This window comes from Lissotriton helveticus, chromosome 8, assembly GCF_964261635.1.
Source record: "Lissotriton helveticus chromosome 8, aLisHel1.1, whole genome shotgun sequence".
Classification (NCBI taxonomy): domain Eukaryota; kingdom Metazoa; phylum Chordata; class Amphibia; order Caudata; family Salamandridae; genus Lissotriton; species Lissotriton helveticus.
In genome coordinates, this window is record NC_136069.1 from 251,943,247 (window position 1) to 251,965,864 (window position 22,618).

The 22,618-nt window shown below is 42.0% G+C and overlaps 1 protein-coding gene across 5 annotated transcripts in view; it reads left to right on the forward strand.

Annotated features, from left to right (window-relative positions):
• Positions 1 to 22,618, forward strand: part of YAP1 (Yes1 associated transcriptional regulator) — a 202,615-nt gene that overhangs the window by 94,366 nt on the left and 85,631 nt on the right. For 3 of the 5 annotated variants that reach the window (XM_078656999.1, XM_078657000.1, XM_078657003.1), the window contains exon 4: positions 9,791 to 9,904. The exons of the other annotated variants lie outside the window; for them this stretch is intronic. In XM_078656999.1, the coding sequence (XP_078513125.1) occupies positions 9,791 to 9,904 (114 nt within the window). The remainder of the gene's footprint in view (positions 1 to 9,790; positions 9,905 to 22,618) is intronic. 5 annotated transcript variants of the gene reach the window in all.

The following is a 22,618-nucleotide window of genomic DNA, read 5'->3' on the forward strand; positions in this document are numbered from 1 at the left end:
ATCTGTGGAAGCGGCACGGGATAAGTCTACCAGTTGAGGAGATTGCTGGCGGAGTGACGGCTGGTACGCTGCGGCGGCCTTGAGACGGCGAGAGACTGCGGGCCCGGACCGGGGACCTTGCTGTTGCGGTGGAGCTTCGGGCGGTAAGAGACTGCGAGCCCCGGGACCGGCTGGATCGGCGGCGGTGCGGTGACGGAGAGGGAGGAGCACCGCCACGTTGCATCATCACCTGTGGACCTGACAAGTGTGCAAGGGCCCCGTATATCAGGGACCCGGCTAAGTGAGATGCCCTGGGGACCTAGGAAGCGGGCCTGAGGTGCGGCGAGGCGGCAGAAAGCCGCGTGAAACTGCGCTGGCCCCACCGCTGGAGGACACGCTCTGCTCCTGAGAAAAGGCCACAAACACAGTGCATGTTACTGGAATCAACAGGCAAGGCAGCAGGGAGGCGATGTGAAGAGCTTGCTCCCCTGCACTGCTGAAGAGACTGCAGGGATGCTGGGCCTGAGTGGCGGCTCTTGGTTGGTTTCCTGCATCTCCCCCCATTTGTCAGGCATTTTACGGAGGTTAGGCTGCACAAGGAACTGGACCCTGATAATGTGTATGGGCTGACAGAGAACTGGTCTATAACACCGCCTACTTGCATCTTGCCTACCCACCCATATCGACCACTGCCATTTGCCCATCAAACTGTCTTTCATCCGCTGGACATGTTGATCACCAGATCACTTGACCGCCGCTCCCCAAAAAAAAGAAAAAGAAAAGGGAGGGCACAGCTAGCGTGATCGCCTCACAGCCTTGCAGCCAGCAGCAACAGCGGCATTAGATCTACTCAAGCCAAACAATCAAATCAAAAGGATTTGAACTGGACGACTGGTCTATCCAACAGAGAAGCACTCAGGAGACACTCTTCCCAGGGCAGAGGCAGAGTGGCCCTGTAGAATAAAGAATCTAGCACTCGGACAAACTCACCTCAGTTCAATCAGCTTCTAAGGTAGTAAGAGGCGGCCCACGTCTATCCTCCTTGGAACAATGAGGTCGGGGAGGACACAAAGGAATCCACCGCAACCTATGAAACAGAAACCTAAACTTAAACTAGCCAACAATAACTCCCAGAATAATGTAGTTAATTCTCCCACAACTTCATTAATACCACCAATTTACTCGATATTCGGCTCAATGAATCATACTGGCAAATTTTCATTTCTGAAAGACCCTGCCACAGCAATCTACACAATGCCAGCAACTCCAAATGGACTCCAAAAACCCTTGACACCGAGTAAAGTAATCACACAGATGGTAGCTGCATCAACTCTCCCGCCCCATCCTAATATCAGCACAGCTCACGGCATTGGAGTAGAAGAACTAGGCGGATGTACGCCAACAGCCCAAGCGGCTTACAGGCCAACAAGCCAGGGGACCAACAAGTACACGATTCAAACACAAGCCAAAGTGCACATGGAAAGTGGAGGCCATGACCAGGCGCAAAATCATGCAAAGTATAAAACCTTTCAAGATCCGACTGATAGGAATATGGACAGTACTACGGAAAATCCACTAGAAAATTGCATAATGCAAATTAGAGCAATAAGGACAACCACACCTCCAGGACTGTAAACATGCAACACAAATTCAGACCAAATAAGGGCGGGGTGCCCTCCAGGCACAGGCAATGACCAGGGATGTAATAATATCAGTAATACAGATGCAGTGTACAAAGATAAACCAAATAATCATTCGACACCTAGACAAGAGTCATGTTTAAATCAAGTAATGGTCGATTTCAATAAAAAGGACGAGATGTGCAACTCCAGGCTGGAATCCCAAACCCCCATTGATAACCAGGAAATTTTACAAGCCCAAAGCACAATTTGAGCCAATGACAAACACATTAAGAATACAAGAGAAATCGACCCGAAGCAAACAAGACCCTTCAATGAGTTTGTAATTTCATCTAATGATGTGCAAGAAAAAATCTTAGTTGGCAGTCATACAAGTAAACAAACGATTCTGGAACCAGTAAAGGAAATCCTAATCGAGATATCAAGCGGGTCGGAACAGGAAGCATATGCACCCACGGACCCATTCAAAAAAATAAGTCAAGAATCTCGACAGGAAATAATAGAAATATCGAGTGTCTCGGGATCGTTAGACACAGCACTCCCAAAAGCCACTGGAAAAACATGTCACTCGAACGAATTAAACGCGGAACATCTAGTTGACATGACAGGGGTTAATGTCGAGGAAAACTCAAAATGCACAGCCAACTCACTAAATTACAAGGCCAACCAGTGCCAACAAGCAGAAAAGCATGATCCTTATCAAAACTTGGAATATATAATAAAACTGCACGGTGCTCTGGGGAAAATATTAGAAACTTCAATTAAAACGCTAAATATGCAGTCCGATAAACTTGATATTCAAATAAACCTCATGAGTTTAATCGCCGTGCATATCTCAGAAATAAACAAAAAACTTGATACTATGGCAAACACATTCGCAAACTTTCAGGACCAGAATAATCTAAGGGCCCAGCCCCTAAATTGCACATGCAGCCCCATACTTGAAAAATAAAGGGATCTACCAATAATACTTAAAAACATCTTACAGGAATGCAAACGTGCAAATCAAGGCCCTATCAGTACATTTGATGATAGAGACATCACCATCCTCGACCATGATAAAGTCACGTGAAATAACGATATAGTCAAACTAGAAACGAGGAGTGAAAAAATCCATATAGAAACTTCACATCAAATAATAGATTCACATGTTTCACAACAAAAGTCAACAAATATAAAAACTGGAGAATCAATTGATGATCGAATAGCATCAGGGGATAAAATAATAGATTCACATGTTTCACAACAAAAGTCAACAAAAATAAAAACTGGAGAATCAATTGATGATCGAATACCATCGGGGGATAAACCCGCGGATCAGATCGATTGCAGTTATCGGTTGACGGTAAAAGACCAACCAAGACAGGAGCAGTTAAAAATAACAAACACCAAACCACCAGTTTTAACCAAACGACAAAAAAAAGTGCAAGAAAAATCAGAAACCAACAATTAAACAGTAGACCTGCCAATAAGCAGGCCATGGCCAATTACCCAATCTTCAATCCTGAAAATACTTAATAAAACCTGAAATCCAAACAGAAAAGGCAGATCACCAGTTCACCACTGCGGCCAAGAATTCAAGAAATCTCCAGACTCAAAGCACCAATGAAGAAAAGTATCAGCCCACCTCTACGGAAGCAGATTTTATTGGCATAGTACACGTGCCAAGATTAAACACCCCAACACGCATAGAGGAATGCAATGACGATGAACTCACGACCCACTCCATAGAAGGGAGTAGTGCAAACTGGAGCTTCGAGAGTGCGGACTACGAACTAACTCAATCAAACAGATTAGTAAGGAGTCCAACGGGCCAATCCAAAAATAATGGGAACAAACTAATACAAATAATTTGGACTTCTCAGCAGGATAATGGTCGGACAATAATGGACCAGGAGCACAGTTCGAATGTGACCGGGAAACAGGGACACCCAAGGTAGGTAACCGTCAAAGTTGACAACAATAAACAGAAAGTATCCCTTGTCCTGCATACAACGTTCAGTCCTACAACAATTTTCAGTAAAAGGGACACAAAAATCCATAGGCAAGTTACAGCAAAAGTTGACAAAAGTCCGCAAGATCAACTATTAGTTAAGATAATCTCGGATCATGATGGCCCACAACCTATTGGTGGCCCGGAAATAGAAACAAGGGCAGGTCTAATCCACTCGACAACTACTGACGAACACGCCACAAAACCCGGGTTGTGTGATCCGAAAAGAGAAAACCCGAAACTACTCGCAAAAGTAAATGAGCCCCTTGAGTACACCAGGAGGGAAAACAGCAAGTACAATGCGAAAAATTCACGTAACGACACAAATGACAAAGAAAAAAATAAAACAATGAGATATTGGTCAAATGAGCAGGCATTGTCCATCTCCGAGCAAATGCAAGACATTTTTTTTAACACAAAAGGAATGATGCTTTTCATTCCAAATTATAAAGTGCAAGGCCCACAAGATTACCTGAATAGAGGTAACATCCTACATTTGACGTCCGTAATTCCAAGTCTTAATCTCATAACCTCTAATGATCTGCTAGCAATAGAATTTGTAAACCTTGGTAACAACCCAGCAAAGGAAGGCACCCTAGCAACCTGGAGGAACGCAGATATTGCCAACGAGATACTTCATGGAACCACAAAATTCAATGAGTGGGGAATCACTCTGAAAGCGAAGTTAAAACAGGTTACCTGTCCCCTCTCCTAATGAAACGCGCCGCAAGAGAAAACAGTTCACCGGTAAAACGATCCACAAACTCCATACTGCATGGCGCCAGGGGTGCAGAAAACTCAAAATCTGAACATCAGTTTAGATCAAATTGTGGAACAAGAGAAGATTGAAGTAACACCCAGGGTGGCAAAATGAATCAAAGCAACGTAAAAGTTCTATCCTGGAATATCGCTGGAGCAAAAGACATTCTAAGTGACAAAAGAAAAACGGAGTCCTGGGACACCTATGAAATAATTGCATTACAGGAAACATGGCTAACTACCCCAGTCGATGCCCCAGGCAGAATTAGTCACCATGTTAGTGCTGTTCGAACCCAGCATTACGGGCGAGCCAAGGGCGGTCTGTCGGTTTATATTTCTACAGCATTAAATATTAAGACCTCCCAATTACCCGCATCCACTGCTGATATGCAAATTGTCAAATTGGAAATGGGACCACACGCTGGTATAGGAACTATCATTCTCATTAATATATATGCTCATCCAAAAACTAAAGTAAAACAAGAGCTTTTCAAAAAAGTTAGTGGTGTTATATCAGGATTCTGTCTTGAACAACCAACCTGGGAGATAATTCTCACAGGAGATTTTAATGCCAACTTACTACACCCCCACGAAGACGATGATAACATCATCACTGCTAATGAAATATGGGCCGTAGAAACACAGGAGATCCCATCTGTGAAGAGAATGGACAAAGTGGGTCGGCAGCTGATGTGGGAGCTCGAACAATGGAGAAAATAAATGGGAGAATAAAACAGGACAGACCTGCCAATAGTACCTACATTGGCCCCAGTTCAAGCACAACTCTGGATTACACCATAGTCTCCCTCCCACTCCTAGGACTAATCAAAAAGTTTAAAATCCTATGCTCCCCAGATAGTGACCACTCGGCTCAGCACATTGAAATCAAATTATCTCCTTCCAAACATCTAAAAGCCCCAACACTAGCAGGGGAAACAACAACAATTAATTTGAATCGCCTAAGGTGGACGAGTGTTACACTACCGCAAATAGCTTTGGATGCAAAGAATCTAATGCAAAAGCTCACCTCGGAAAATGAACTGACCGTTGAAACATGGAATACCTTCGTGAACAAATTACTGAAGGCAGGAGTCAACGTCAAAACGAGGCACAATTAAAAGAATAACATCCATCTGAGCCAGTTAACACGCTCTTTGAGAAGGCGTCTGAGACAGTCCTTGAGAGCACAAGGTCACATCCCACAATCAAGGGTATGGCAGGACGTACGTTTCATAAAGAAACTATACAAGAAACAGATTTGGAATGAGAAAAAAAATGAGGAGAGCAACTTCTGGACAAAAATATTCTATAATGCAAAAAAATCCGACTCCAGAGCATTCTGGTCGCAAGTAAACTCTTTGAACAGACCAGCAAACACTATAAGTATGACCTGCATTTCAGAAATGGTTTGGGTACAGCATCTAATTGATACCTTTTCAATAAAACCCATGATACCACAGTCATCAACAGTAATCCCTGTATATAAAACTCCAAATGCAGATATTCAGTCGACAACTGTTTTCGACTTGATGAACATCTCGCATAACATACAGACAGGCTCAGACCACATACCACGACTATATGAGGAAGTTGAAATACTACAAATAATAAAGAAAAGCAGGCAAGACAGTGCACCAGGACCGAATAGCGTCCCTCAGGCAATCTATAAGCAAGATCCCCATTATTGGGCCAGAAACTTTAGCAATCTATTCCGGACGATAAATATCACCAGTCGGACTCCGGAAAGTTGGAGAGGGGCAATTATTAATCCAATATACAAAGGCGGTGATCGAAAAACCCAGCAAACTACCACCTGATTGCATTGAATCGACGCCGAGGCTAAGTATTATGCCTCTCTGGTGTTAACCGACCTCACAAAATGGTCCGATGACAATAATAAAATGCCAGTAAATCAGTCCGGGTTTCGCCGAGGCATAGGTACCATGGCAAACGCCAGAGCAATAAGCTTGATAGCTGAAAAAAGCCTGCAAAAGCATCAAGCATTCTATTTGTTTCGTGGACTTCAAGGCGGCCTTTGACCGTGTTAGGCGACAATTACTATGGGCCAAACTAAAGCAGCAGAGCCTGCCGGATACAATCTTAAACCCAATAATGGACCTATACACCAACACCTGGATGCAGGTAAAGATTAATAATGGCCAGCGGCTAGAGCGGAAGATCAGAACTTGTAAAGGATTAAAGCAAGGCTGCGTCTTGGCCCCCCATTTGTTTAATTTATTCATGGCCGATCTGACACCAAGGCTAGATGGGACCAACGCACATCCTCCACGGCTACGAACATTGCACCTTACACATCTATCCTATCCCAATGACGTTGTTCTCCTAAGCCAGACGAAAATAGGACTGCAACGCCTCATGCAAGAACTGGCTGAATACACCAAACTGAATCTACTGGAAATAAATAGTAAAAAAAACAAAGTCATGATCATAACACATCGTCGCAACAAACAGCTGAACTTTGCAATCGATAATAAGAACCTGGAAGTAGTTATAAGCTACAAGTACCTGGGGATACATCTGGACAGACGGTTCACCTTTTCCACGCATTTTGACGCTATCGAGAAGAAAGGAACAGCCTTATTACACGCATTCAGTAGTTTATCTAAGCAGCTACAAGGTCCCCTGTTCACTCCCCTCTTAACAGTAATCAAAGCCAAGCTACTTCCAACGATAGCATACGGCAGTGTGGTACATAGTGGAAGGAGTGCACCGCTCTTAGACAAAATCCAAATAAGAGTGTATAAACGTGTATTTAGCTTACCATGTGACGCATCACCCGCACAGGTTCGCTTCGAATTTGGCATGCAGTCCCAAATATTGCATAAAAAATGAGACATTCAAATTTTGGTATAGCATCTGGTTGAACCGCGAAATAGAAATCAACTCTGCCATTTGGGAAGCTATGCAAAACAATCCTAACTCTCAGTATGCAAAGTACCTAAACTCCTCCCTTGAAACCACTGAGATGGCGTCAATGTGGAAAAGAAAGCTACCCGTACCATTATTCAAGCAGACCGTAAAAAAGGCAGTTATGTACTCGTTGATTGATGATAAAACAACTCTGAGACATCGAGCACATGCTTGGATGATAATTCAATCCTACAAAAAGTTGGTACCTGCAGCCTACCTAGGGCTCGCTTTTCCACCACATCTCAAAATAAAATACCTAAATCTACGTATGGGCAAACTGCCAACAAATGCTGACCAACCAGGCTGGAGGATACCAGGCCCAAAGGATTGTAACCTATGTGGCGCTGCCGTACAAGACATGATCGACTTGATCTGCATCTGCCCAGCACTGGATAGTGATCGCCGGAGCTTACTAAAGGCAACATTTTACGAAAAAGGTATTCGTACATGCCGCTCAGCGATTCTACAAGCGTTGGACTCAGTGGATCCACAATTCATCTGTCGAATAATTAAACATGTTCTTAATTTTGAAAAAAAAAACCTCTCAAAAGAGCCAACACAAGCTTGAATTAATTGCACTCTAAATTCGCATTTGCTAATTTAGAATCAACCTCCTGCATCATTAGAACACCTGTGTTTTTATCATTTTAATTAATAGCTGTTTTAAAACTGTATAAGAAAGTATTTCTTCGTTTTAATAATTCATCATAATATTGCATTTTATATTGTAACGGTTTTTATTAACTATACAATAAAGAATTTTCCACATACTCCACTGCAGAATGTCTGAATTCTAGTGCCTGTGCCACTAAGATATCAAACACAAAAACACATTTTCAAGAGACACTCGCATCTAAGATGTCTCCTATGATTAGACTTTTTAAAAAATGCACTCGCTATACAGTATCAATGTGCAATGGCATTCCTGCCTAGAAAAGTCATAGGAGCCTCCTGGTATAGCATATGAAGGTTGGTTGGAATGGAGGAGAGGACCTGGACAAGAGTAAAATAAAGAGGAAAGGGAATGGGAAGAGAGAAAAGAGGTGAAAGATGAAAATGGAAGGAAAGGAAAAGATGAGAGGAAATGAAAGGTTGGCAAGAGAAGAATGAATTGGGGTGAGAGAAACAGAATGTTGAGAAAATAGAATGTGGCATAGGAAATGGATTTATGTTTTTGTGTGCACTCTTAAAAATCCATTCTGCTTTGCATACTTTATTGCGGAACTGTATCCTACCCAGTTTTACAAAGTTACAAATGTTGGGTGAAGTGGAATGAGTGACAAATTGTTCAACCTTTTCAGTTGTCCAGGGAAGGGAAGGTCTGATGGTATTAGAGGCTAATGCCATTGAGCTGGATTGAAATTAGCTATTGGAGAAAATCTTGATGGAGGAAAGTTATCCCATGGAAGATGTAATTTTTTTTTTCTTTTAAAGCTGATAAAAGTGAGCGTGACTTGTGTCAAATGAAGGTGAGTTGAGTGTGTTTACTATTCCCGATTATGTCTTTAAGGAAGGAGGGACTTGGGTAAAACGCATACAGTGGCAGCATAATATAAAAGTCCTTCAAATCTGAGCAGGTTTCCTTTTAGTTGTTTAAACTTGCATGGCTTGCAGATTGCACAGATTTGCAGCTACCCCTGAATTTTAAAACCTAGGTTTGGGGAAAGGGTTTCACAGAAAAAGTCGCATTCAACTAGATTTTTTAAACTTCCAACGAACCTAACCGATTGCCCAATGTTCTAATCAACTGTAGCTGATTGATTGGTAGGCTGAATTTGGACAGACTAGAACCAATTGTGATTCATCCAACTTTCTGTATCTTCCTTCTTTGTTCACAAGTCTCATTGATGGCACCTATCCTGTACTGAAGACTTGGCAGCCATGTTAACGACTCACCTGCTTGATGAGTTTGCTTTCCAGAATTTATTTGGATGGCTTTTTCATTTAATGGGAGTATTGTCAGAGTCGATGTGCCTAAACACCCATTTGATCTTCCGTTTTTAAAGTCTTTAGTTTGTGAAACACTCAAGTCCCTAAGTAACATATTTTGATCTTGTTTAGATACCATTGAGCTATTAAAGTGGAACATTGTTTTTCTACATCTTCTCCACCTCATAAGTATTGATAAGGCATCACTACATGTTTTCATTCTTAGAGTTGTTCGTTATTGTGATATCCATTCGTAATGACACTTTTGCAGACAGTGTGTTTTTTTTAAAGTCCTTATTTCACTTTTAATCTAAGTAGTGTAGCTGTAATTAGTGTGGTGATGGGCAACTCTGTACTCTCTCCTTTTCTCTCTTAACTTTCTTTCTTTTCTGGTGACCTGTTTTTAATATTATTAAAATTGATCAAATCAGTTAAATTGTATGGCGTCTTCAAGTGAATGTTCCATTAGTTCAGCCTTTTAGATCCTTATCCTTTTATTTTTTATTTTTATGTGGCGCATACAAGAACCTAACTGGATTTAATTACTTTCATATTGCAGGCCCCCTGCCTGATGGATGGGAGCAAGCTATGACCCAGGATGGAGAGATTTACTACATTAATCATAAGAACAAATCCACCTCTTGGCTAGATCCAAGACTAGACCCACGCTTTGGTAAATGTTCATCTATCTAGTTTTGGTTTCCTTCCTTATAAATTTGTGTGTGTTTTTCTGTGAATATAGAATAATAATTTATCATAAAGTCTTTGGCTCCAGTGTCTAAAACTAGTTTTTGATTTACATTATTTGTTAGTAAGAATTTGGTTAACTGAAGGACAACTCATTCGGGTATATTGTTAGTGCCACCCAGCTTAATAAACATGCATACATTATAATCTTAGCCTTAAACTAAGACAAATTGGCATTTGCTCAAAACGTTTTTTTAACAGATGATACATCTCTACCAAAACAATATTTTTGTTTTACACCAACATTTTCCAGATTTAATCTTGACAATGAGCTTTAATAATGTTACCACATACTTCTTGTTGTATAGCAAATATGAAACCTAATTTAATGATAATATAGATACTTGTTATTGCTGAGACAAACTAGGAATCTAAATAGTCCATCGTAAAAAAGGAACGATTCATCTTTTTTTCAAGGACATCCTGAAGTTACCAAGAGTGCTATATTTACTGCATTTTATTGCGCTCCCTGCAGAAATGCAAAGGAAGCACAGTTGCAGACTTTTGTAGTAGTAAATAAAAATAATTTGTTAGTAATAAATTGCTCTCTAAAATTCTGAATTCAGTAGCACATCCCTTCTAAATTGTAGAGTACTGCACCATCGCTTTTGCACTATTGCTATTTGCCTCTAAAAGGCAAACTAGTTTGTTTCTTCATGAGCAGGGATTATGCTCATACGTTTCTGTCATGGACTTCATAATGCTTAAGCACAAATTTAACATTTACATTTTTAAACCATGAGAAGTGACAGTAGACTTTAGATATGGATTACCAAAAAATGTTAGGCCTGGACATGTGTCTGTGCCCCCTTTGCTTCTTTCCACTTGAGTTCACTCTTCTTCTGCTCATCGTATAAGGATTATAAAGTGATTTACAACACCAATATACATAGTGAAAGCCTGAGGTGTATTTCTCGAAAAAAGTTTCATCTTGCTGAAGAGTGTTTTCCCACTTTGAGGATTGAAAATTTCAGTGATCGCCTCATTTTTCTGATAGTATAATCACTACCACATTTGCTCTTTGTGCTGTCTCCACTCTTTTAGGGAGAAGGGCAATTGGTCAAAATCTTAAGATATATTCCGCTTGCATTCCATCTGCAAGCAACATAGTTGGATGTTTTAGTTACTACTTGCCCGAGATGGATGAAGATTCAGTTAGTGAACTTTGTGCTTATGTGTGGTCCAGAGTTTAATGGTGCTACTGGAATGAGAATTGTACCTACTTCTTCTGGTTTGATTTGCCACTTAACCGTGTCTTTACAGTATAGACAAACACTGAAAGTAGCACCATACATATATACAACTTTTTCCAGAGTATTTGAGTACCAATTTGTGTCGGAGTGTTCTAAAGCAGAAACAATGTCCTGTTGTGAGTTTTTGACAAATCACCATCGAAGATTGAAACTAGTGCTTGTGTCCAGCTAGCAAGGCGCCATTTCATAACAGTTTCTGTTGAGTTAATTTCTGCTCCATTGTTGCAAGCTTTTGACTAGGAGATGCATGGGTTAAAATGAGTAAGGGCATATAAATTATATGGTGAGGAATGCTAATAAGTTACTCTTTAATTTGTAGACCACCTTGATATTGAAAGAAGTAACTTCCCTGTTTGCCCCATTCTATTTCATATGAGATAGACTTGTATTTGTGAATGTTTTGACAGTCACTGTTTTTCTTAAGCTGTGAGTTCTGATTGTTAGGTGAAAAGTAACTTATATGAACGTTAGTGAATATTTAATAAACAGTAAGAGATGTATTAAGTGCGTCCTCCCAGTTGAATAAACCAAAATGAATTCCTTTCATTATTTGTCATTTGTTCTTTTATTTTCAATTATTTTTCATGAATCCAGCTATATTGATGTATACCTCTGAATAACATGTGCACTGATCTTTCTTAAGGCTGCAGAAAACAAGAAAGAATAAGTAAAAATAAGTGATTCGAGTCCTGTGATCCGTTAAGACAATCACCTCAGGAGTGAGACTTAAAGAAACACCTGGCTATCTTTCGGTCGTTGGGTCAAAGAATAAATCCATCATAAGTGCCAAAGATATAATAGAAGTGCTATCAGAGTCCATGGATAAAGCTACCTTATATAAAAGACTAGTCCTGATAAATGGTGCTGGCAGGCAGCTCTTAACAAAAGTATAGAGAAGAAAAAGAGAAAAGGAAAAAAGCCAGTGGGAGATAAGTAAAGAGAAATGGGAAACTAACAATGATAGTCCCTTGTGCATTTGCCATAAACTGTAGGTAAATGCCACACAAATCCTCACTTCTGTCTTATGAGGTCATGGGTGTTTTTCAGTGGTACACGTCAATAATGCTGGATTAATGAAGAATTAATTTGAAAAATCAAAGAAATTGCGAATGGAATTCATTTTGGTTTATTCAAATGGAAGGATGCACTTAGTCCATCTTTCTGCTATTGCATTGGAAAATGAAAGGTCTCATACAACTAGGCGCTAAGAGGAACCCTTTGGTCTGGGTCAATTCCAATTGTTCATTGTCTTACGATGTCCTCTCTGTTGATTCTGGAATCTTGCTCTGAAGGTTTGGTCTTTTGTAGCTCGGCAGTCATGTAGCTCAAAAGGTTGTCCGAACCCAGTGGTGGAAAAATGTATAGAAAAAACTGAGGTGGGGCCCTGTGGGTTTTGGGGCGGGATCATGAGTCACTTGTAAACCAAAACATGTAGTTTGGGCAAAAAACTACCAAAGTAGATGGCAGGATTGTTCCAAAGCATGTGAAGCTACAGCACTGTATGCTGCAAACAGGTATAGCATAGTAACATTTTCCATTCAACAATAAAGGCACTCCCATAAAACCATGTTTTGTGCTTATCCTGTCTCACGTTGGAACATTACTGAGGAACTTAATAGTGAAACAAAAGTGCTGCATTTAGGTATTGAACATGTGAAAATCTAAGATACTTGTTTTTGCATTACCCTGTAAACAAGAAGTCATAAAATCCCTTTTTAGAGGCAGGTTTTCAGTATATTGTATCGGCCCTTGCTAGTTTAAGTACGGTATGGGTATTTCTGCTCTACTGTTTATTGAGGGGATTCTTGGGGGCTGGGGAGGACTGGGGGGGGGGGTTGCGGGCAACTAGAGTTAGCCTTACATTTATTTCCTAGGCTGTTCCATTTGAAAAGCATTGTGAGTTTCTGTTCAGTCCAGCTCGCACCAAACCAAAATGTGATATTAGTGCTTTCCTAATTGACAATCAAAATATGATTTGAGATTACTGCTTTGTGATCTCTCTTTAATTTGACCAACATCAACCTATGCATCTTTGAGTGCCATATTAAATACTATGCATATGGGGATGCAGGATGTTTTGAAATGTGTTGTCTGTGTTGGATTCCTCGGATGTTTCCATAAGATGAGCTGTGATTAACAATTTAAATATATTAGGGTCATATGGCATTCTTATTTGGATGGTAAGGACATTTCTAATTAGTGGCTTTGGTAAATGAAAGGAACTTTGTGAAGCTTGATGCACACCAAGACAGCCCCACACAAGTAGATACATGAATTTGTTTATACCATTTGCTTGTGCGATGAGTGGCTTTGCAGATGAGTAAGTCATATCTAGGGATGCCTATATTTGGTGGACAGCTATCCTGTTTTGCAGCTGGGCAATGCAGTTAGTTGCAGGGTAGGCTGTACAGTGCTCTAGTAGCTAAATGATAACTATGTCAAGGTAAAAGGTGTATCGAGGGAGTCAAATTAATATACTAATGTAATAATATATCTTACTCGTCACGTGGGCATTGATCCGAGACTTTGCAATTGAGGATGGAAGGTAGTGGCTGTGACATTGCCTTTCCTCGAAATCAGTGCTTTTAGGTGCATGTTGTATTTAAATTAAATTGCTGGCTCCCTAGCAGCTGAGATAAGAAACAAAAGCAAATCAGATTTGCCTCTATGTCTAGAAATTGCTTGTCCCAGTAATCTACAGTATCAGAAACCTAGTTATGTGCTGCTTTCAGTAGAAAAAGCTGAAGGCTCAGACATAGAGTGTACAACCCTGTAGGTGGTTCCCATGCTTTTTTCAACGATTTCCCACTCTGGACAAGTATGTTAGCCATTATTAAAAAGCATGTTTGATAAAAAGAATCTTTGACAATCTTTCAAATTTTAGTTTATTTACGTTCGAGTAGCCCTTTTTTGTTCTTAATTGGTATTATTTTGTATCTTTGTTTTTGGCTGCAACATAGCTAGCAAGAGTTCTCCTGCATCATGCCTGAATTTAATTCTAAGTAGGATGTGGTTTGCACCATAGGTGCTTCTTTTGTTAAACTTTATTTACAGATTTAAAAGTTTGTTGCAGATTGAGCTTCAGTTGTCCTTGATAAACCTGAATTTTCTAACTTTTTGATCTTCTGAAGTCTGCTTTTCGAATCTTTACTATTATTTATTTTTCTTCTGGTTTCATAATCTTTCATTTTATTCTTGTCTTGTCTTAGTGATTATTGCCGAAGAATTCTTCGATGAAGGTTTTCAGATGGCATATGATATTCAGGTCATTTAAGAGAGTTGTTCTCAGTCTCAGTATGAGGGTATTTCTATGTATTCACCTTCTCATTCATGGATGAGATAGGCACATGGTCATATCAATGTGTATTTCAGTTATGGTTTTGAGAATAGGCTGAAAGGTAAACCAGTGGTGAGTTCTCCTGTGAGTTGTGCGTATTAGAGAAGAATGTGAATTCTTATTTGGCGGGAGTGGCAGCATGCCCATCATTAGCTAGATTTTCGCCCTCTAACTTTCTGAAAGTTTTTGAGAATTTGCTGGGAACGTTTCTTGCAGAGTGTTTTCTGTCCATGATGATATTGAGGTATTTATTGCAGCTTCTTTAAGGTACCACGTTTTATTGGTGGGCGAGTGTCTCAAATGACTTGTTAATTTAGTTTCTGTTACAGAGCACTACTGTCAGCTGGAGCATAAATACTGATCTCAGTGTATGTGATTTTGCCAATTACAATAGTGCTTTAACCCATTTACCATTTTTCTCTGACTTGGTCACTCTACACAAGCCAAAAAATACCCACTTGGAAGCCTTTAACACATTCTTCACACCATTCCAAAAACCTTTTTACCCAAACTGGAAATGGTTGTACCTCTCAACCTTAGAAGCTAATTTCACTTAAGAAGAAATACACGTACACGCACACGTAGCCTCAATAGTAATACAACTCCTGGCCCTCACCAGCTTCTGCCAGAGTTTTCACAACTACTCCCTAAAACACTAAGCCAGAAACTCTTAATACTTCTCAAACATTCTAAAGATTTCCAGAAACTGCAATGATATTAATCCACTAAAAGAGCAAAGATCCACAAAGTACCAAAAAAATGCTGCCCCATCTTGTTAATACAGTCTGCAAAATCCTAGCCAAAACACTAGCCGCACAACTAGGTCCAAAGATCTCACCCTTGGTCCACCCTAAACCATCAGGATTTGCTCAAAGCAGGCCTTTGCATCCAATACTATTTACTTACCACCATTATCTTCCAAGCGGAAACCGAGGCACACAATGCTTGGTGGGGAGTCGCACCAGATGCTGAAATGTGTGATTGGCCCTAACTCGTTAAAGCTTTTAAGTGGCAAGACCTCCCCAAAATATTCATTAACTATTTTAAAGTCGTTTATGCTAACCCCCAAGCACCAGTTCTTGCCAGTGTGGAGCTCTATAAGTTTCCACCGTACTAGAGTTACTAGTCAAGGTTGCCCCTTTACTTACTCATAATTTTAGCATTTGGGCCATTACTAGAAGGAATCAGAAACAATCCGTTCATAGGAAGCATCAAAGTCCAGCGAATACAAATGCTCAACTTACAGTTATTCTGTTCCTGCTCCGCCCACAACACTCCATCTCAGACCTCCTAAATAAGCTAGAAATGTATACCTTTTTGTCTCAGTACAGACACAACCAAGACAAAACTGAAAGTATCTTCAAGGGGTTTCTTAAAAATTTATTCCGTAATTGACAATGTTCCCCCTCCCAGAAATTCCTGCTCTAACCTTAATCTAGAGAAAGTTCTAGCAGAAATTAAAAAAAAAGAAAACCTCTAGCCGGGCTCCTCTCCTCTCTTGGAGTGCTGCCCTGACGCAATAAAGATGATGCTAACTCTGATCATTGTCTACACCCTGAATTTGTCTCTCTTCAATCCATTCAAAGGCCCAGCCACCCATCCTCCCTATTTATTAAAGGAGATGAGTAATTTACACTGTTCCTTTCTCCGTAAGGGTAGACACAGAACATCTCACAAAACAAGTTCGAATTATTAAAACACCCTGGAGAGGTGGTGGGGGGGGGGGAGGGGGTGTTACATTACCAAATTGTAGTACTTATGTAGCAATACTCACTTTCTCACTTTCTTTGTTCCCCTCGACTTTCAGTGTAAGACTGTTCCCCCTTTACTGTCCATTTAGAAACAAAGAAAATGATCACACAACAAAAACCATCAAAGACTTACTAAATGCCTGCCTAACACTTTAGTTTGACACCATCTTACGCCCTACAAAATCAAACCATTCAGGAAGCTTTGGATGGACGGCTGTATCCAAAATACCGGACAGCTATATGAACAAGGCACCCCCATTACCCTTCTGTAGCCTATAACTATGCTGAACCTGGAAAATAACAGCAAGAGATAAAATTGCAATAATCTATACAATGCGCTCTCCAAGGGTTACCCATAGCAAGGTAACAAAACAAAGTCTCTTGCAAATACCGAGATACAAATCATCCAACAACTGAAGCTATTTCTTCAACTTCCATAATATACCAGAAAATTGGCAGCATCTATTTCAACCCACAAAATCAGACCCACTTGAGTTATGGCTTACTGCACTTCACATTCTGCTAATTAAACACACAGCTAAACTAATATGGAACAGAGCCAGATGATGCACCAAATTAGAATATATGACACAATCTTTTCGTCCTACACAGATCGCTATAACCGACCCCCTCCCACCCCAAGGAATTTTGTTTTTGGATCAGTGATCACTGCCGGGGTTGCTGAGGTGATAGCGCTAACGTAGAACTCTGCTGTTTTTTTTGTCCGAAATTGGCTGCCTACTTGGGCAAAATATCTAAAGACATTACTTTCATGGTACTGCCAAACAATGATCTTCCACTTAAAGACCACCTCCTCTTGACCTTATCTCCTAACAATATCCTAGGCAAACCAAAGGTCAACTACTTAATCTATTGGTAGCGGTTTCTACCCAACAAATCGCCACCCATTGGAAAGGTTAAAATCCTCCTCACAATGGTGAAACACATTTTGCCGCACTCACAGGATCTACAGTAGTTTGACTGAAACAGACATAATGCGCAAACAATTCTAGAGATGTGGTACCCTCTGAGTCTCATCTTATCTACTTAGCATACAATCCGCTTGACCAGTGATTTGAACTCTGAATTAAATAACTCTAAGCCAAACCCTAATACTGTTAATAATCCAATGCCATATTTCTGGTTTATTTGATGTCTGGCGTATTTAAGACTTGAATAGATAGACGAATTTCTATAAAATGATCTCACTGAAGAAATTGTAATTTTGTCATGTGGGCTTTTAAAATATCTTTTATGGGAATTATTGTGCTGGGGTGAGTGTTTAGTTGGTATTGTAGTCTTGCAACATTTTTGTTGAAGGACCACTGCGTCTGCCTATTGTTTGCACATTGCCGCCGCATGAACCTCTTACAACATAAGGAGTGAAAACCTGTGGGGCATGCTTGTTAATACTCATCTCTATCCCCTTATTTAGAAAAGTTTGCCTGTTCTGCTGTTGACAGAATAAACACTTTGGCTGGTTGGAATGGTCAATTACATTTTTCATTTTTTTTTTAATTAACAATAGGACTTTAGTGTTCGGTCTATAAAAATTAACGGAACTAAGAAATAGGATTATGAACCTCAACTGGAACCAGGTTATGGCGGAAGTGCATCTGGCATACACTTTTTCACAGTTAATGCTTCCCATTGCTCTGTCTGATGCACAACTGATGTTCTATGTGTGCCTCTCCGTTTCAAGACCATGCTTGTAATTACCCCACCCCTCAAGGATTGGTCCCAGTACTGCAGGAAATGTAAAGTTGGGCAATTGTACAAAACATGGCACTGGTACCACACCTCATATCAGGTGTAAACAGTGTTCAGGCAAACAGTCTAAGCCAGAGGTCTTCAAACCGGGTGGCGGGCCACCCTGGTTGGGCTTAAGTAATCTCAGGGGGCGGGGGAGACACCAGTCTCTCGCCAAGAGAGGCATCATGCTTTGTTTTAAGAGTTAAAAATATGGGCGGCAGTAAGGCATCTTATAATGGGCCATTCCAAACAACTTTTGTCATTTATATCCTGACGGGGAGTATTTGTCATAAAGGGGCGACAGAGCTTAATTGCAATATTTAAATATGTTTAGACATATTTAAACATTGCCAATTTAGCAGAATAATTGTGAAAAAATTAAGGGGGGGGGGGGGATTTTTTATGTATTTTTTACAAGGAGGTGGTGGCAGCATTAAGAAGTTTGAAGACCACAGGTCTAAGCAGATGGATAGGCCCAAAGCATGAATGGAATCTAAATGAGGAGGTACTAGCTCAATCATTCAAGGCCTGGGAAAAGCCAGATATAGACCTATTTGCAACACATGAGAACTCAAAAAGGCAAAGCTTTGCTTCCTGGCATAATAATCCACAGTCGGAAGGATTTGCTCTCTAAATAAGTTGGCATAAAAGTACATACAAAACACACAAGAGTACATACACATTTCCTCTGATTTAGATTGTTGTAAGTGGTATAATTTCAGTACTTTAAAGATTGTTACTGTATTAATACCAGCCAGGTGGCCACATCATATAGGGTATTCTCACCTCAGAGTTGTCTCACCAGAACAGCATCAAACTATCAGCACATAAAGATCAGCTGACAGTACAAAAGGAGAAGAATATTGGATCTTGATTCATGAAATCATAGAATTTGTACATTTTAAAGCTACCTGATGATGTAGTGATGAAAATAATTTATAACAAAAGTAGTATTGCTTAATCTGATAGGCATCTAGCCGCAGATCCCTTAACTTAGAATATCCTCAGGCGTCGGACTGGATCCGGAATTTTTTTTGCAGCAGCAGCACCTCTGCGCGCCGGGGGACGGTGCCACACGACCCCGCCCCGACGTCGTCCATGTAAGTGACGTCAGCGCGCTGATGTCAGTTTCCTTCTTTTCCGCGTGCAACGCTGATCCGGAGTGAGCGGTTCCTCTGGCCTGTTTCAGGCCTCCTTTTCGACGCTTCGCGTCTGGAGCAGTTTGCGATGCCATCTGGCTTTAAAACTTGTACTTCCTGTTCGCGGCAGATGTCCGTGACGGACTCGCATCTTATTTGTATGTGGTGTCTGGGGGAGCACCATGACTCCACGGACAGCGAAGCCTGCCAACACCTGAAGCCGAAGTCTCGGCTGGAGCGCCATATGAAAGTTTTGCAGCGTGAATCTTTCTGGATTCACTATGCTGTGCATTATTCCGTTGTCTAGTGGTTGGGTCCGGAATCGTAGTCTTTTTTTTTTTTTTCTTTTTTTTTTCGTAGCCCATTGGCGTCGACGTCCCACCTTTTGGTGTACTTCCTGTGACGTCTACACGCTTCCTGCAGAAGCTCCCACCTTTGGGCGCCATCTTCAGATTCTTTTTTCCGCCGTTGGGTCTGGATCGTCACCGAGAGGCTCCAGAGTTTTTGGAGGAAAGAAGAGGAAAAAAGCCGTATTTTACACAGAAAGGATTAGAGAAGACACCGAGAAACAAGATCACTGTACCGGGACGACGAAGGAGGAGAACTTCGAGAACTTCGACGTTCATCGGAGAGTGCGCACACAGGGGGCCCCTTGAGCGCAGGAATGGACAAAACATATTTTAAATTCTGCCGTAACTGCCACCACAAGTACGCGCAGAGGACCAGCACCCAGTTTGCAACCTCTGCCTACCGGTCGACCACAAGAGCAAGGATTGCAACGCCTGCTTCGCCTTCACCCCGAAGACCCTCGGGGTTAGAGAGAGACAGAGAAGAGCCAACTACAACATGCCAAGCAAAGGCCAACCTCCGTCGCTTCGGGACCTGGGCCTCTCCAGCGACTAAGAGGACAACATCGCCGAGGGACCAGATGACTCCACGGTCTTAGAGACCGATAAGAAAACATCTAAAGAGATAGACGTCGACCCCTAAAACCCCGACAGACTCTCGAAAGCCTAAGTCAGACTCTCGAAAAACAGTCGAAGTCCACGAATGGAGCACTGGCGCCGAAAATCTCGACGGCCGCAGCTGCATCCAGGGACAAACAGCCCAGTGGATCCTTCGAAAAGGACTCCCAGATGGCGAAAGCTGGCGAAAAGCCAAGGTCGTCAAAGCACGTCCCTGAAAAGGACCGCTCGACTTCGAAGGAGAAGGACCCGAAGGCTGCTTCGACGTCGACAACTACGTCAAAGAGGTCGGCCGAAACACTCTACGCTGAACAGGCCGCCAAAATGGAGAGAAAAAAAGAGAAGGCTTGAGGCTGAAATGGATAACATCCTGCAAAGGAAAAGAGAGTTCGACGAAAAAATGAAAAGGTACACTATTCCGTCGAAACCACCGCCGACGATCGGCGAGATAGAGGAGGAAGAGGAGTTTCACTCCGAAGAACCGCCGAAAACTCCTGAGCCCCTGGAACACCTAGAGGAAGAGGGCCTATACTACGACGAGGAAGGCGACGATGACCAGCGGACGAGTTTGGGCTCGGCATAGTCGGTGGCACAGGACCTGGAGTGGCAGGACGCCGAAAGCCCAGAAGAGGCCGTGGAGACATACCCTTTGAGGCCTTCGCCGCCAGATGACATTGACATTGGGGTCTACAACATGGTCATCAGGAACGCGGCAACGGCTTATGGAGTCAAACTGGAGGAAGAAAAACCAAAGGCATGCTTCCTGTTAGAGACCCTGCTGCCCACTCAAACATGAAGTCAATTCCTCCCCATGCTTCCAAGTGTCCTGGACCAAGGGAGGGAGGCATTCAAGGACCCAGCGAACTGCAGGTCTGTCACACCTAGGATGGAGAGGAAATACAAGCACTCCTCTAAGGACCCCACCCTACATCCAAGGATCCGTCACGTTGGACTTCATTATTGTGGCAACAGCCAAGAAGAGGGCAAACATTCCAACAAGCTCATGCCCACCTGCCAGACAAAGAAAGTAGGAGGATGGACCTAACTGGGAGAAAAGTAGAGATGAATGCAGCGGTGCACTGGCGCATTGCAAACTCTAATGCCCTACTAAATAGACATGCATATCAGCATTGGGACCAGGTCGGACAGCTGCTGAAACACCTCCCTGAGCAATACCAACAAAGAGCGTCACACCTGGTGAAGGAAGGCAAGAATATAGCAAATTCATGCCTGAAATCTGCCTTGGATGGGGCAGACACATCCAGCAGGCTCATGATGATCAGGGTCACAGAAAGAAGGCATATCTGGCTGAGGATCTCAGGCTTCAAGCCGGAAGTACAGAACAACATTCTGAGCACCCCATTCAATGGAGAAACACTGTTTGGGGCACCAGTGGATGAAAAACTCACCCAGCTCAAAAAAGAGAATGAGACTGCAAGATCCATGGGGGCCTTGCAATTCAGAGGAATGAGAAGGGGTACCCCGACACTGAGACCAAACGGAAGGGGAGTAGGGAAACCAGCCGGGAATGTCACACCAGACATTCCAGCTGGCCTACCAGGGGAACAATCGAGCGCAGCAGGCCAGCAAAAACAAACCTGGCAGTAGGGCCAGTCCTTTCACGGGAGGGCGAACGGACGAGGGCAAGCAAGTAGAGGGGCCAGCAACCCACCTCAAAGTGACTATCTCACCAAGCATGCCCACCCACATGATCCCTCTGAAGGTGGGGCACCACAAGGTCAACAAAAGAGGGTTACACGGACCAAGCATTAACGATCATGTAACACCAGTAGGAGGCAGGCTAAAACATTTCTTCCAGAAATGGAAGAGGATAACTACAGACAAAAGGATATTCAACATCATACAGTACGGATACTGCGTAGAACTGGAAAAGAAACTAAAAAGGAAGGTGCACTTGGCAAAAGAACTAGCGCTACTCCTAGAAGAAGCACAGGAACTCCAAAAGGAGGCCATCGAGCCAGTTCCATTCAGAGAAAGAAACCAGGGAGTGTACTCAAACAATTTCCTAGTACCAAAAGTAGACAAAACGCTGAGACCGATCTAAGGTTCCTAAACCGTTACATAAAAACACACAAATTCAAAATGACATCCCTACAAGAGGTCATTCCTCAGATAAGGGTTGGAGACTTCATGTCCACCATAGACCTCAAAGATGCCTACCTGCACATTCCCATGAACAGGCAGCACAAATTTACCACCAATAAAGAACACTACCAGTTCACAGCCCTAGCTTTCAAACTAAAATCCGCACCAAGGGTCTTCACCAAATGCCTCGCTGCCGTGGCAGTGCACCTACGGAGGGAAGGGATTCATTACCACTGACAGACCTGGTATTCGCCATACACTGCGGGAAATCCTCAATGGAACCAGAGCAAGTGAAGATCTTCCTAGGAGCACAGATCAACACCATACAGAGCAAGGT